Source organism: Lynx canadensis, chromosome D4 (genome assembly GCF_007474595.2).
Source record: "Lynx canadensis isolate LIC74 chromosome D4, mLynCan4.pri.v2, whole genome shotgun sequence".
Taxonomy (NCBI): domain Eukaryota; kingdom Metazoa; phylum Chordata; class Mammalia; order Carnivora; family Felidae; genus Lynx; species Lynx canadensis.
The window spans coordinates 45,985,234-46,002,348 of record NC_044315.2 but is presented as its reverse complement, the minus strand read 5'-3'; the positions used below and the strand labels follow the sequence as shown (position 1 = coordinate 46,002,348).

At 42.2% G+C, this 17,115-nt stretch overlaps 1 protein-coding gene across 2 annotated transcripts in view; it reads left to right on the top strand.

The window, feature by feature from the left end:
* Nucleotides 1–16,876, top strand: part of LOC115499967 (cyclin-dependent kinase inhibitor 2A-like) — a 31,785-nt gene extending 14,909 nt beyond the window's left edge. Inside the window, exons 1-3 of one of the 2 annotated variants that reach the window (XM_030294255.1) lie at nt 10,278–10,660; nt 14,189–14,495; nt 16,662–16,876. In XM_030294255.1, coding sequence (XP_030150115.1) covers nt 10,535–10,660; nt 14,189–14,495; nt 16,662–16,675 — 447 coding nt within the window. In that variant the 5' untranslated portion in view covers nt 10,278–10,534 and the 3' untranslated portion in view covers nt 16,676–16,876. Of the gene's footprint in view, nt 1–10,277; nt 10,661–14,188; nt 14,496–16,661 lie in introns of those variants that run through there. The other variant, XM_030294254.1, reaches the window with a different exon arrangement.
* The last annotated feature ends 239 nt before the right edge of the window (nt 16,877–17,115 follow it).

Here is a 17,115-nt window from a genome sequence, read left to right as displayed (position 1 = left end):
CCCTCAGTTTTGCCTGTAGTTTCCCCATTGTACCTGGTATTTGAACTGCACACCAGGAGTGGTGGTGGGTGGCAATGAATGCAGAGAAAACTTTGAACACTGACATACTTCATTGTTACTTTCCATGATTTAATGAAGGTTTTTGTGTAAGTTCTTTTGTTTTACACAGCCAACTTTATTACAAAGAAGCTTTGTTTTCCAGACATTACAATTCAAAGACAAAATTAATCACACCTTTTGGAAGGGAGTTTGCTTGTTCAAACCGCAGATACCAGCCAGAATGTATAGTAATGAACAAAAAAATACCCCAGAGGAAATTGACTTTGATGGCCTAAATGATTAACATGATAGTAAATGCCACGTCTATTCTCCAAAAAAGTAAATTCTATTTATTGAGCCTACTGTGTGCTTAGATTTTTATATATCTGACATTCTTTATTCTTTATAAAAACCCTATAAGGTAAGCTTTATTTTCCCCACCTTGAGAGGTGGAGAAATGTAGACTCAGAAAGTTTCCATAATTTCTTCAATCCCACAGAGCTAGTTAAATGAGGGATCAGGTCTATCAGGCTTTCCAGACTGGGATTGTCCCATTACCATGCTGCATTTGTGTCTCCTCCAAGATTAGGAAGGACATGGTTGACAATCTCACCAACCACACCTGTCCAAGTCAGAGTAAACAGCTGTAAACATAGAAAGATTATGGAGAGACGATTGGTTCAAAACCTGCAGCAAATATTTATTAACTGTGTAACCATGGCAATATATCACCCCTCCATTTTCTCATCTATAAGTCGGGGGGGTAGCTTTTTGAAAAGCAATTTTGCAGTATGTGTCAAGAGCCTTATACTTTGTGAAAAACTGCAATACTATTTATTGTAGCAATTGGAAACACCTTAAATATCTGACAACAGGGCATCATTAAGTAAACTGTAACATTGTTTCAGTGGAATGAGGTGCAGCTGTTAAAAGTAGTGTTTATAAAATGATTTTTGGGGAGAATTTATAGAAATGTTTTAATGATAAGTGAGAGAAAAATCTTATTTCAGAATTCTGTTATATCCACGAGAACTAAGCAAGGAAAAAGAAAGGAAGTATTTTAAAATGTTAACAGTCATTGCTTCTCTGCAGTGTCATTTTCCATTTTCTTTATGCATCTCATTCCTTAAAAAATTTTTTACACATGTGAACTATAATCCGGAAAATAGCGTTCAAAAATAATGGAGTTAAGTGACTCTGAAAGGACCTTAAGATCCAAATTTCTGTCATTATGCGTGGTTTTAACCAACAGTACGTCACTGAGAAACACAGTACTTCCAGAAAGTGGAGATCCTGACACCTTGGTCAGGATCTGCCACCTGCTTCTCAATTCTCAAAGAAAAAAGAGCAATGCTGAGTTGTCCCCCATGTTCTGTACAAATCAGCCAACCAGGAGACGCACCAGGGAGAGGGTGGACTTCTCAGACAGAACTGCTGACACAGTTAGCAGTTTGAAGTCCATCTCCTTGTGCATGTTGTTCCTGAAGCGCTCTGGGCTTCTGTTTTGATCTATGAAGGAAGGATGATACTGTCCACCCCACAGGACAGCTGTGGGATTAGACATGACGTATGTAAAGCTGCTTAATGTTTGTCACATAGTTGGGGTTCAATAAATGGTAGCCATTATGATTTTCTTGGCAATTTTGAATGAATTTCCTATTCTTTATTTATGTCTGTTTATCTCTCCTCTAATTATATACCTTATTACTTATTTTGTTCCTTAGGATGAGGCTAATTCTCAGTATCTCTACAGGTAAAAAAAATTGTACACATGCACACAAATACATACTCTAGATAGATATAGATAGATACATAGATGTACACACACACACACACACACACACACACACACACACTGTGCTAACATTTTAGTTTTCTCAACTGGCCAAATAGCTGCAAATAGATAAATACAAGTAATACACCTCAGAAACTTCTCCATATACAAAAGCAGACATTTACAGTTGAATTTGGGAATGATGGTTTTCATGAGCTGCAAAGATTCCTCATTTCATAAGAACCCACTCCATAAATACGTTATAGTAAGCTCCTTACATAGATTTAAAATCATATTTGTTTTGCACAAAATTTAGAAATGATATCTGCTATATAACAAATAATGCACTTCTAAATTTTTCTCAAAATGATCTTGGGAAGATGATAGCGACTGCAGATTCTGTGCCCAGTTAATACTTTGGAAACTTGTGACTTACCTATAATAATGCATCAAGTTTATAATAAGTGAAGGCATTTTGAGTTTCATGTTCCTTGCCAAAGTCCTGTCTGAACAAGAAGAGAAAATTTACAGTAATTCCTAGTGAACAGAGATGTCATAGGGTCCCTAAAAGAGCACCTTACCTATAGCAGGCACTCAGCAATTGTGCTATACTGAATTTGATTAAAGAATATTGAGAGGGAGAAGGAAACATCCCCCACCTTGAATTTCCCATAGAGCTAATCCTGCATCCCTTTTTCAGCAAACTTGTTCAGAGGTCTGCTCTGTTTTCTCAGGGATCTCCCTTTCATGTTAAAGGTATTTTCTTCTTGTGGGAAAGTAAATAAAGGGAAACCTTGTCTTTAATTTTCTTTGCCATTTTTCACCTAAGGAAGTCCTTCTTTCCCATTTAAAATACACAGATTGGACACTGAACCCTCAGAATTCTTACCCGGGGGCACTTTAATGGAGGAGCATGTTTCTTGGATCAACAATAATCTTTTGAGGCACAGTCATTAATATACTTGCTTTGTAGATGGGGATATTTAAGCAGAATAAAGTATGACTTGTTCAAGGTGATTGGTGGCAGAGGTAGGCTCTCTTTTCCTTACAGTATTAACTTCTAAATGAAAAGGGGCACATGAAATTATTCTCCCATTGTCTTTGTCTTTGAATAATCCTCTATTGCACCCAGCATTCAATCCTAGAGCCCATCCATTCAGGCTTAACCCAACTATGTCCAGAAGCTCTATTACACAGCATAGCTTCCTCTGATAAGCTATTTCCTAAGAAACTCTCCTTAATTATGGGATCCTCTCCACACCCTGAAACATCTTTTCCCTGGTAACACAGGTCTGGGATGTCAGTTATCAGAATTCATTTTCCTTCTCCTATACTATTAATACAGACTCCCCTCAAGAGCCCATCCCATTTCAAAACCACCTCCCTCCTTCAGAGAAGCAAACATGTTGACTAGGACTCTCTCTTGACTAGGACTCTTCTTTTTTTGGACCCACATCTTAAAGCCAAGCAGCTGACATACAGTCTGTATTCAGTTACTCTTTGTCAAAGATATGAATGATGGTTTTCAGAAAGATAACTCTTATTTGCCTAGTAAAGTTATTATGTTTAATTAATTAGAATGGCTAAAGTATGCACATAGTACAAAATTCAAACATTACAAGTTGCAGAACGTGAAAAAGAAAGTCTCATGTCCATCACAGTTCCTCATTTCCTCTCCCAACAGTTAACAGACTTTTCTATATCTTTCCAGAGATATTCTATGTATATTTTATTTTTAACCTCAAACTATATTTTGAACAATTGTTTAATAACAATGCTAATATTGAATATGGTAAAGATATATATGCTTTTAAAAATAGCTTTTATGTGTATCTCACTTGATATCATAACCTCATGAAGTATAACAAATAGAGCAAGATAGATCTCATTTTAAAGATATGGACATTGAGCTAAAAATAGTCTCAGAGGAGTTCATAGTCAAACAGCAGTTCACTAGATACATCAGGACTGTCATTCGGTTCCATTTCAGAGCGATTTCTCCAACACCTTTTATTTTCCCAATAAAATGTTTTCATATGGTACATTTGTACACAATTCATATCAATCTTGCCAATCCTGCAGTGCCTTGTTAGAATCAGAACCTAATTTCAGAATACTACCTTCTTAATTATCTTTCTATTTCCTTCTGCTGATGTGTTAAATTAATAGTCACATCTAGAATTACTATTCTTTGATTTGTAGGTTTACTGGGGTAGCACCATTGCAAGACTTTCTTTAATTTAAATAAAATAGTCAGATGCTCCTGCAATGTCATGGTCTCTTATTCTAGCTGGGTTCTCCAGGCTGATGAAATGCTTCTCTAAGTCCTACTCAGCCCATCCCTTTCTCCTAGTAACAGATATTCTAAATCTTAACCACTCTCACTTCCTTTTTTTAAATATAAATTTTTATTTAAATTCCAGTTAACATACAGTGTTTTATTAGTTTCAGATGTACAATTTAGTGATTCATCACTTACATACAAGTGCCCTCCTTAATCCCCATCACCTATTTAAACCATCCTCCACCCAGGTCTCCTCTGGTTTTGTTCTCTATAGTTAAGAGTCTGTTTCTTGGTTTTTCTCTTTCTTTGTCCCCCCATGATCATTTGTTTTGTTTCTTAAATTCTACACGAGTGAGATAACAATGGTATTTGTATTTCTCCGATTGACTTATTCTGCTTAGAATAATACTCCTAGTTCCATCCACATTGTTGCAAATGGCAAGATTTTATTCCTTTTGATGGCTGAGTAATATTCCATTATATACATTCCAGTATAAATTCCGTTATATATATGTGTGTGTGTGTGGTGTGTTGTGTGTGTGGTGTGTGTGTGTACAACACCACACCACACACACCACACACCACACACACACACACACACACACACACACACACCACATCTTTATCCATTCATCAGTCGATGGACATTTGGACTCTTTCCATAATTGGCTATAGTATATAATATTGTTGTAAACATCAGGGTGCGTGTATCCCTTCGAATTAGTATTTTTTCTATTCTTTGGGTAAACACCTAGTAGTACAATTGCTGGATCATAGAGTAGTTCTATGTTTAACTTTTTGAGGAACCTCCATACTGTTCTCCAGAGTGGCTCCACCAGTTTGCATTCCCACCAGCAGTGTAAGAGGGCTTCCCTTTCTCTGCATCCTCACCAACACCTGTTGTTTCTTAATTTTAGCCATTCTGACAGGTGTGAGTTGATATCTCATTGTAGTTTGGATTTGTAGTTCCTTGATGATGATTGATGTTGAGCATCTTTTCATGTGTCTGTTGGCCATCTGTATATCTTCTTTGGAAAAAAATGTCCATTCATGTGTTCTGTGCATTTTAAGTGAATTATTTGGTTTTGAGGTGTTGAGTTTTGTAAGTTCTTTATATATTTTGGATACTAAGCCTTTATCAGATATGGCATTCACTCTCACTTCCTAATCCACCATCTTATCCTCACTGCAAACAAGCCAGCCACTTTGTTCATGAAAGGAAGTGCTTCAACTTCCTCCCTGCCTTAACCTTTTCTTCTTTCTCAAATCTAGCTGTGCCTCCTGCGTCCAAATTTATGACTGCTCTCTGTGCCTTGTATTCCATTTCTTCCTGACTTTTTAAGGACCTCTGGTTCTCAGAAATACCTTCTCTTGCCTGGGTCCTCGACTTCCCTTTTTCTCTTCTAGCTGTCCTTCTCTTCACCTGGCACCTTTCCTTGTGTGTGCTCAAGCCTCCCAGCCCTGCCTCCCTTCACCCTACATTGCTGTGAACTGTGACCGCTAAGCTGGGAAAGAATAGTCACTCTAGGTTTCCCAGCTGACAGTCTGAGCAGCCCTTCCCAGCCTCCTCTGAAGGCTCTTCTTCAGGGAGTTTATTTCTCCAGCTTCTCACCATACATCCCAGGGAATTATTTTCAGTGTTCTTGAACTTCTATGCCTTTTCACACGCTCTCACCTTTGCTTGGAACATCTTGCTCCTCCTTTTACGTCTTTAAGCTCTTGCACCATTCTCCAAAGCCAGGGTCAGCTTTCAGCATCCGTGCAGCCTGGGCCTGAGCCACCAGAAGTTTCGTTCCTTTTTCACTTTCCTGTGTCATCCTCTGCTTCCTTTTGCTTCCACACACATTACATGTAATGCCACATTTAATATCTACAGCAGCTCTTTGAGGCATCTGTATCTCACTTATACAGATGAGAAAACAGACCCAGATGCATTAAGTAACTTTTTTCAAAGTTATAGGAGCATTAAATGAAAAGTACAGGTTTGAACCCAGGCAGTCCTACTCTAGAACCATTATGTTTAACCCCCCCCCCCCACCTCCATGCTCCACCATTAGCCTCTTAAGTTTGTCAAATGAATGAACAAGTCTTTTTCTTTTTGGTTTTTTTTTTTAACATTTATTCATTTTTGAGAGACAGAGAGAGACAGAGCATGAGTTGGGGAGGGGCAGAGAGAGGGAGACACAGAATTTGAAGCAGGCTTCAGGCTCTAAGCTGTCAGCACAGAGCCTGATGCGGGGCTCGAACCCATGAACCCGTGAGATCATGACCAGAGCCAAAGTCGGACACTTAACCGACTGAGCCACCCAGGCACCCCATGAGTCTTTTTCTTAAAAAATGGATCAAAATTAAACAAGTTTAAATTTCATAGCGTAGATTTTCAAAACTGCCAAGGCAACACAGACCTAAATAAGGCCATGATATTCTCAAGGAAGAAGAAAAGTAAGTTTGGGAATGATAATAACAATATGTAACAGCACCTGCATGGCTCAGTGGGTTAAATGTCTGACTCTTGATTTCGGCTCAGGTCATGATCTCACTGTTGGTGAGTTCAAGCCCCACATGGGGCTCTTCACTCTCAGCATGGAGCCTGCTTGGGATTCTCTCTCTCCCTCTCTCTCTCTCTGCCCCTCTGCTGCTCCCTCACTCTCAAAATAAATAAACTTAAAAAAAAATAATATGTAATAAGTTTAGGATTAAAAAAGCTCTTTGGTGTGTATCATCTCATTTTATCAACTTATGAAATATATTACAATTCCATTTTACACGTGGGCTGAGGCTGGAATAACCAGCACCAGGTTATATTTTATGTCTTCTGAAGTACTGGCCTTCAGGTATTTACTGATATGGAAGAGTAAATTGGGAGTATGTAGGCTCTTTAAAAGAAAAACTAGGAGAGTTTTACACTATTATTAACTACTTACTTATGCAAGATTTCTAATGGAGTAGGGGATCAATTTCTAGAACAAAAGGGCCACACCCAGGGATGCCATAATCTTTTGGGAGCTCCACTGCAAGTGTCAGAGTTAGGATATACCTGTCTAAAAAAAAGTCAACCTCCATGTCTGTATACAATTCATCAGTGGATGTTTTAATATGGTTCCTTTACCCATTTCCTTAAACAACAGTCCAGTATATTGCATAAGAGTTTAATGAGTTCTTTTTAAAACTTTTTTTAATGTTTATTTAGTTTTGAGAGAAAGAGAGAGAGAGAGAGAGAGAGAGAGAGAGAGAGAGAGAGATTGGCATAGCTCGGGTGGGGGAGGGCCAGAGAGAGAGGGAGATACAGAATCTGAAACAGGCTCCAGGCTCTGAGCTGTCAGCACAGAACCCGATGTGGGGCTTGAACTTAAGAATGGCGAGATCATGACCTGAGCCAAAGTTAGACACTTAACCAACTGAGCCACCCAGGAGTCCTTTAATGAGTTTGATGTAGGAATCCATAGGTGAGTTTCAGAAGAATTTCTGAATTCCCTGAAAGTTATATTCAGAAATACATGTGCAAATGAACTCACTAGTTTGTATTTTTAAGTTTATTTATTTATTTTGAGACACACAGAGAGAGCATGAGTGGGGTAGGGGACAGAGAGAGAGGGAGAATTTTAAGCAGGCTCCACAGAGTCAGCCCAGAACCCAATGTGGGGCTAGAACTCACAAGAGTGTAAGATCATGACCTGAGCCAACATCAAGAATCAGACGCTTAAGTGACTGAGCCACCCAGTCACCCCATGAACACACTAGTTTAAAAAAAGTATTTCATACTTTATTTTATTTTATTTTATTTTATTTTATTTTATTTTATTTTATTTACCTTTTATTTATTTTTGAGAGAGAGAGCAAGTAGGGAAAAGGCAGAGAGAGAGGGGGACACAGAATCCAAAGCAGGCTCCACGCTCTGAGCTGTCAGCACAGAGCCCGATGCGGGCTCGAAGCCACAAACCGTGAGATCATGACCTGAGCTGAAGTCAGACACTTAACCAACTGAGCCACCCAGGCGCCCCGCATACTTTATTTTTTGAGGAGAGGGTCTATAGCCTTCAACAGATTCTCAAAGGCCTACTTCCCCTGTGCCAAGATTAAGAAGCATTTTTTTTTTTTTTTTTTTTTTGGTGATGGAAGCTAATTTTGATACTGGTATAACAGCCAGATACATTATAAGGGAAATCTGTTCCTCATTTCCATTACCACGACTACTATTTTCCCCTTCCCTATCATACAATACCTTAAGTCACATTAAAAGAATTTTATGTCCTTTTTTGTTTTGTTTTGTTTTTTAGAACTTTATGTTCTTAGCCACAGTTTGAATTTTCCACACCAATATTGCCGAGATAATTGATAGGTGCCTAGAAGAAAATATAGAAAGCACAGTAATGCATTTTTATAACAGATTTTAACATTCCATAAGTGTTTTAACTGGCATCATTTTATTTTTTTAAGTAATCTCTAAGCCCAATGTGGGACTCGAACTCATGACCCAGAGATCAATACTCACATACTCTACTATCTGAACCAGCCAGATGCTCCTTAATTGGCATTCATATTTTGCCTGAGCTAACAGAAACTGAAAGTATTCTGGGAGCTTCAGGAAAAGTCACCTACGGATTGAAACATAAGTAGAACTGGATTCAAGTAGAGCTGGATTATCTATTAGGGATATTAAGCATGTGCTTTAAGGCATCAGCAAAGCCTGAGCAATCTTTTAAAAATAATATATATTGCAAAATATATTAGCCACAGGAAAAAGTAACAACCACAGGTAAAATTAGAACCTCACTGGATTTTCTTTTGCTTGCTATATTCTCAGTTGTTTAACTGTTTATTAAATTTGTGGGTGGTGGAGGGTATCCATTATCTTTTCAGTGAGTAAGGTCTGCTTGGCCTTCCCTTTTATATAATACTGATAATTCTATCCAAAGCATTTTATTCTCTGTGCCTCACAACAAGATTGTAAAAGAATCCTCAAAATGGAAAATTTAAGAGCTAAGGTATTATTAGCTTAAGATGTGCTGCACTGTTCTAAATGCTTATATGTTCAGCAACTCATTTAAAACTCACAACAGCCTTATGAAGTAGGGACTACTCTTAGCCTCCCATTTATAACTAGCATAATTGTAAGGGTTTTTTTGTTTTTTTTTTTTTTTTTTTTCTAGTAGGAAGGAGGGGCGGGGGCGGGAGAGGAGCGGCCCCAGGACATTGCGGGACCCTGGTCTCTGAATCACTAAGCAACTCTGCTTCTAGAGCTCTGAGCACTTTTTAAGGTCTAGGAGTAATTATTTATTTAGAACAGAGTCTAGCAGCCCAATGACTCCCTTGCCAGTTTCCTATCTGCTTGTTGGCAGAAATCTCCATCATCCCTATTAAATAGACCTCATCTTCTCGGAACCAACCCTTATTCAAGGCACTAGTCCCGGGCATTGCACAAGTCTTGGAAAAAAGGATTTGCTGTCGACATCCATTTTACACGTGTGTATGTAGTGAGGACAGGCTGCTGGCCGGGCGGCCGACTCTCCGAAATGAATGTTTGAGCTAGGATTTCTGGCATAATGGGCCCAGCACGCAAAAACCAGGTGTTGAGTGGTGAAGGGGTTAGAGTCATCTAAAACTAGGAAGCCTCCGGCAGCCTGGGGAGGGGGCCGGATACAGTTAAACCCGGTCCGACTAGGCTAGGGTCATGATCTCACAGTTCGTGGGTTCGAGCCTCCTTCGGATTCTGTGTCTCCCTCTTTCTCTGCCCCTCCCCCCCTCAAAAATAAACCAACATTTTTTTAAACTTAAAAAAAATTAAAGTAGGTAAGCCACGCAGTGCTACCAGGGATACCAGTGCTGGGCAGGGCTCTTACTGCCAGAAGAGTTAGATGTTTCTTCTGATTAAAAGAGGAAGCAGTACTTTGCCTAAGACATCAAACAGCCTGGTTCGAACTTGGCAGTTAGGAATCCTGTGCGGCTTTCAAATGCGAGGTGGTAGTACAGGGGAGGAAGGGAAACGGGGGAGAAGTACCGCTTTAATCGCGTGAACTCGCTCGGAGACCGCGTGCCTCCGCTGGGGCGGGGGGAGTGCAGCACCGAGAGGAGGGCGGGCGGGGGACGCGGGAGGGGGGGGGGGTAGCAGGGGAGGAGCCCCGGGGTCCCTCCCCCCCAGGGCCGCGTCCCGCTCCTAGCGCCCGTCCCCCCGGCCAGCCGCAGACCCGTTGACAGCGGAGGCCCCGCGCGGGGCGACTCCACCGGGTGTCACATTCGCAGCGAGTTCAGGGCGGACGGCGCTCCCCTGGAGAGAGACTCCTGCAGGAGGAGGGGAAGGGCAGAGTCTGGGGGCCGCTTCCGCCGGCCGGGGAGGAGAGAGGAGGGGCGGGCTGATCACGAGAGGCCGGGGCGGGCCGCTGGCGACCGACAGCCCCAGAAGAAGGGAGGGAACGGGGCAGCGAGCGCTGGAGAGCAGCATGGAGCCCTTGGCCGACAGGCTCGCGACCGCGGCTGCACGGGGTCGGGCCGAAGAGGTGCGGGCGCTGCTCGCGGCGGGGGCGCAGCCCAATGCGCCGAACCGCCTGGGTCGGAGCCCGATTCAGGTGGGTGAGCCGGCCTGCCAGCCGCGGGAGAAGGGAGTGGCGGGCGCCTTTGGAGCACAAGGTTTGCAAGAGAGTTGGTACCGGTGAGCGTTGCGATTCTCGGGTAAGGGGAGACTTCCTGGTGAGTTCTCTGGTGGAGTTTGGAGCGGGAGCCCACCCCTCGTCCAAGTCCTGGGGGCTTAGGAAGCCGCGGGAGGAATGAGGAGATCTTTGGGGTCTGGATCTGTATGATGTGGTGAAGATCCGGGCGGGGGGAGCCTCTTTGTGTTAATATAGTCCGAGGTATGTTCTTTATCAGATATACAGTTACGAACGCTTGGGGGTAAAAGCAAGATTTTAAAGAAATGTAAGGTTTGTTTGGCCCACTTAGCTCGGAATTCACAGGCACCTGAAGGGAGCTGACCATCTTCCTTGCTGGCGGGGGGGGGGGGGGGGGGTTGCAGTGGAAACCTTCTGCTGTTTTTGTTGAATAAATATCAACTGAAATTATTCAGAAGCAACTATATATTGTGTTTATTTTTTTAACCGAATAAAGAAAATATATGCTTGTTGTAAGAATTTAGAAAATACAGACATATATGAAGAAAAACGTTAGTGTGACCTTGCCTGAAATGTTGTCAATTTAGTTACTCTTTTGCGGGTATCTCCTATTTTGTTATTTTTAACTTTATTTGTTATAGATTAACTTATTTGGGACAGAGTTTTAAATTCCTCATTGTTCAAAAAGGTTGTTTCTCCCCTTCTCCAGTTTGGGGGTGGGGGTGGGGTTGGGGGGAAAGAGGTATTTGTCGTTTTTCTTTGCCTTCACTAACTTCCTAAATCCAGGCTAAAACAAAACGAAACAAAACAAAAAAACGATTTCTTCCTGGCAGTCACCACCCTAGTTTTATTTCCAGTGTCGACAGTGATTTCTAATTCTGAAAAATAAATGTATATGAAAGAAAGGTTCGCACAAACTCCAGCGAAACGAGACAAAGGAAAGTAACTTGTACTTGCAATTTCACAGATTTCATGAGTCCATCTTCCTTTCTTGAAAGTATGCTACGTCGAACAAATTTTACACATTTTAAAATACAGATATAAAAATAGGGGCGCCTGGGAGGCTCAGTCGGTTAAGCCTCCTCTCGATTTTGGCTCAGGTCATAATCTTAGAGCTCTTGAGTTGAGCCCTGCATCCGGAGCCTGGACCCTACTTCCAATTCTGTGTCTTCCTCTCTCTCTGCCCCTACCCCGTGCTCTCTCTCTCTCTCTCAAAAATAAATAACATTAAAAATCTTTTAATAAAAATAAAATAAAATACAGATATGAAAGTAAAACCAAAATGCCTTAAAACTTGAGATTATTTGGGATTTGTAGTGTGGAGAGATTTTGACAGTAGAGAGGTTTTGTGATAGTAGAAGAAAAGCATGAATCCTTTAAAAATAATGCATGCATGATTCCTAATTAGATATCTCGAAAATTTTATCTGAAGACTGAATTGGCCTTGAAGTTCTGGAATATGTTAGAAGAGACTCCATTTGTTTAAATACAAAAAGAAAAAAAAATAATTAGATAGTTTTAGCAATTTTTTAAATAGGGAGGCTAAAAACATAGAGAAAAGGGGGCATGATTTTGGTTTAGAACCCTAACCAAACTTGTGTTTAATATAAAACTATTTAGTTTATAGAAAATTTTAACTACTTCATTGAACTCCATGTCTTATCAAATGGATTTAACACTCTACAAATATTCATTTAATTGATTCTTTTTCTTTTTGCTTTGGATTGCTATTTAGATTTAAATATTTAAATGTTAGGTTTCCTTTCATACTTTAACATGATGAAAACACTTAAAAGCAATTAAATGATGAAGCACTTCATTGGATAAACAGAACGTTTCATCTGTTATATTTTCACTTGCATCATATACAGACATGGAGGTTGATGTCTTCTAAGAACAGGTTTTAGACACGTGTTTCCTAGCTCTGGCACTTGCACGAGAGCTCCCAAAAGATTCTGGCATACTTGGGTGTGGCCCCCTTGTTCTGGTAGTTGACCCTTTAATCTATTAGAAGTCTTGTGTAAATAAGCAGTTAACAGTGTGAGAGCTTTTCCAGTTTTTCTTCTAAAAACAGTGCATTGTTCTAATGCACTGCAAGGGTTGTTTTTTTTTTCTTTTCGTAGCTGTAATTTGATTCACTTACATATTCTCTCTTTTTCCAAATCAGTTTCACTTTCTCTAGGACAAGAATCAACCACCACAGTAGAACTTATTATGGTTCCTTGGTCTAGAGAAATTAAATAATTCATGTTTAATACACAATGTAACTAAAAATAAGTAATTCCTCCTTCTAAGTCACTGTTGTCTAGCTAATATAATCAAATAATGGTTACCCTAAAAAATAATTATCTATCACTGCCATCCATCATGCAACACTCAAATTATAAGGTTGTTGTGATTGTGGATACTATTTAAAAATTCCTCTTTGGTGATGACTTTGTTTCAAAGATGATTTATGAAGCAAATGACGGGAGCACCTCCTATTTAATGAACTCTCAGAGTGTAAACTTGGAAAGTTGCTTAGTTTCCTATTTCTGCTGTAACAAATTGCCACAAACTTAGTGGCTCAAACTAACATAAATTTATTATCTTCTAGTTCTGGATATCTAAATGGATATCTAGATATCTAAAATGGATCCGTAGGGCTGCATTCCTTTTGGAAGTTCCAGGGGAGAATCTGTTTCCTTGCCTTTTGCAACTTCTAATGACCATCAACATTCCTTGGCTCATGGCCCCTGCATCTTTTCTCTGACCTCCATTCTTAGATCTTTTCTCTGTGACCTTCTTTAAAGGAAACTTATGATTACCTTGGGCCCACCCTGACAATCCAGGTTAATCTCCCTCAAAATTCTTAACTTAATCACATCTGAAGTCTCTTGCCATGTCAGGTGATATATTCACAGCTTTCAAGTGGACATCTTTGGGAGGCATTATTTAGCTTATCACAGGAAGGAATTTGGGGGCTGGTTAGGCAAGCCTCATTTTATACTTAAAGAAAGTGAATTTCAATATTCCGGGAGGCTTAAGTATAGATTAAAAGTTTTATAAGAATTAAAGGTTAGTTGTTTTCATTTTAGCTTTTTAACGATTATCTGTACTTGGATATACAGCAGAAAACCATATAAAATCTCTGGGCCTTATATAACTGTACCGAAACGAGGGGGGAAATACAAGAGATCAGGCCGTTGTTAAGCCAGTTTTGTCCCTCACCATTTTGCTGTTGTCTGTGCATCTGGCAGTGTTGTGTGTGTGGCTGGAAACCCACAGAAGTTTGGAGAATATAATGGAATTCAATGTGTACAGAAAGATGGAATGAGTATACTGGAGAACTAGCTAAGAGATTGGTAACTGAATGCAAATAGAGAGTAACTAGACACCAGTTGCTTGTACCGGAGCCTGCGCGGGGAGGAGGCTTCACAAAGAGTTTCTCTAAATGAATCTTGCCCCTTCCACCTGTCACCGCCCTGACCACTCTGCTCTCTCCGACAGGTCATGATGATGGGCAGCGCCCGCGTGGCCGAGCTGCTGCTGCTCCACGGCGCGGACCCCAACTGCGCGGATCCCGCCACCCTCACCCGACCTGTGCACGACGCCGCCCGGGAGGGGTTCCTGGACACGCTGGTGGTGCTGCACCGAGCCGGGGCGCGGCTGGATGTGCGCGATGCCTGGGGCCGCCTGCCCGTGGCCCTGGCTGAGGAGCGGGGCCACCGCGACACAGTCCGGTACCTTCGCGCAGCCACGGGGGGCACTGGCAGTGGTAGCCACACCGGTACAGACGGTGCAGAAGGTGTCGCAGGTGAGGTGGAAGATTTGAGTTGGACCCCGAAGAGCTTCAGCATTCCACTGCACTCCTTTTTCAGAAAAGAAAGCTGGCGCCGGGAGAGCAGGATCTTGGGTCCCTTGTCCGCTCTCACACTGCCATCCTGTATAACAACCCCAAGTGTCCAATCTCGCTGCCTGGCCAGGGCTATGGACAGGCAATAGCCTAGAAGGATTTCTGCACTTTAAAACCCATCCCATAAACCGTGCCCCTATCCTCCGCACCAAATACTCACCCTCCCCACAGCTCAAGGACTTGACTAAGGAGCATTGATGACTCAGGATGCTAGAGGTCTAGTAGCCCCAGTTCCTCCAAACTAGCTGGCAACCGCATCCATTCAACTGCTCTGTGTCCACATTAGCATGGGTAGCTGGACCAGCCCTGCTATTTCTACAACCATTTGCACGTGGCATCATCTGACAGAAATCTATCACTCCCAGCTCTATTGCAAAACTCAACTAAATCTGACCCTCAGCTCTGTGCGGTGTTGTTTTCCAGAGCTGTCCAAGGGAGAGAGACCTCTCCAACCCTGGCAGTCTGCATATGGGGATTTGATGCACTCTGAGAAACAGAGACCCTCTCTTAAGCTTTTCTTTCTCAAGCCTTTTTTTCTTTGCGAGAGAGATCACTGAGAGGGAGATGGCTATACGGTCCACCTTGCCTTCTCCTACAACCACAAGCCTTCTCTCGTGGCCCTGTTTCTCCACCTCCACTCCAGCCTGCCTGAAGCACCAATTTTCCTGATTTTTTTTCCTGAAGGGAGAACCATTATATATACATGACATTAACACGATTATTTAAGGTAAACCATGACTTTGAAGATACTGAGATCTACTCTATTTTGGCTCAAAATTGGGGCACTAGACCCTCTGGGCCTTAGGGGGACCTAGGAGGACAGAGAGGAGAGGCTCCCTCTGGGTCCTAGACCGGTGATGCAGCGAGTGATGTGCCTTTGACAAGAAGCAAGAAGATCTCTTTTAGCCTGCCCACCCTCTCCTCCCATTGAAGCTTGTATCCGGACACAGCGTAGGACAAGGGACCAATCATAGGGCTGCTGAGCGGCCCTGAAGAGAAGGATTAGGTGATTGAATCGAGTCACAGACAAATACATATTGTAACCCTTTATAAGCAAAACTAAGAGATTTGACCAAGCACACAAGTCCCTCCCTCTCTCCCTGCCTCCCTTCTCTTTATCCTACTACACGACCTCCATTTTAGATGGGGCACAAAAATGAATGAGACGAAACAGGAGACTTGCCCTCATAGAGCTTATATTCTCGGAAACAGACTTTAAACAATATATTTTCAGAGTTAGTTTGTAAAACCAATTTAGTTGTAAATAGGGAGACAGGATTAGAGTGCTCAGAGAGCCTGATGTGAAGAGATTAGCCACTGGAGGCAGAGACACATTCAAGTCGCAAAGACTGTGGCAGGAATGAATGTGGCGGGTTAGGAGGACAGAAGGCGGGCACTGGAGCGGGCACACAAGGAGATCAGGGAGGAGGGCAAAGGCCAGATAATGTACCAGCTTGTAGGTCAAAGAAAGGATGTTGGGTCGAAACGTGGATTTTGAGAAACTTTAGGATGCTATTAATGGGTTTGGGAGCGGAAGCCTAGGAAGAAAGATGACAGGGCTGGAACTGAAGTTTCTAGATTGCCCAGCCGCTCCTAAGCCTCAGACGCCCTCTGCTTACCCGTGTTCGCCGAATAGCCTGCAGACGCGCCAAGAGCGAGGCGGTATTTTCACGTCCTGCGCTAGGCGCTGTGCGCGGCACGGCCGCAGCACGCGTTATATACCGGGGTTTTCCTGTTGCAAGCCTGCGAGGCGGAGTGACCGCGCGCTCTCTGCCCTCGCCTGGCGGGCCCGGAGCTGCCGGCGAGCCAGAGCAGCCAGCCGCGCAGTGGACGCGATGCGATATCAGAGAGGCTGAGGAGTGCACCTGCTGGCAGGGTCTAGCCTTGGTGGACCCTGTGCGGAGGGTTGGTGGATATTGAGAGGAGGTGTACATGCCAGGGAAGCCGTTTGAGAATCTTGTCCATGAATGTCTGAATACTAGGTGGGGGATTACGAGAGAGGAGGGATCGGTCGCGCATTCTTGACTTCTGGTTTCTAATGTCTTTTTCTCTTTCTACCGCCTGCAGACAGCCGGACTTAAAGAATCATTGAGATCTGAAGACACCTCAATATGGTTTTGATCTTCCGTCACCCAAGAGAAATAACCCCATCCCACCCAACTCTTCCCTGCTTTCTTAGTTGCCATATATCAAATAGCGCTTTTTAAATCTGCCTTCCCCTTCCCCTAAATTTACATTTGTATTTCCATTTATACATTGTTATAAAAGCTAAAAAGCAACACTGTTTCTGCCTTTTTATTATTGGGTTAGAGTTTTCTGGAGCAAGTTCTTAGGCCCTGAAAACACATCTATGTGGGCACTTCCTCTTCCCAGCCTGGCACCTCAAAGGGCACTGTTGTTTTTACAGACCCTTGTGAACTAAAGATACCAAACTTAAACGGGTTACATGGCCTTTCCTGTGTCCAGCAGCCATTAAGTGGCAGTGCCAAAGCTCACTTTTTAAAAAGTGTTCTTTTTGTTT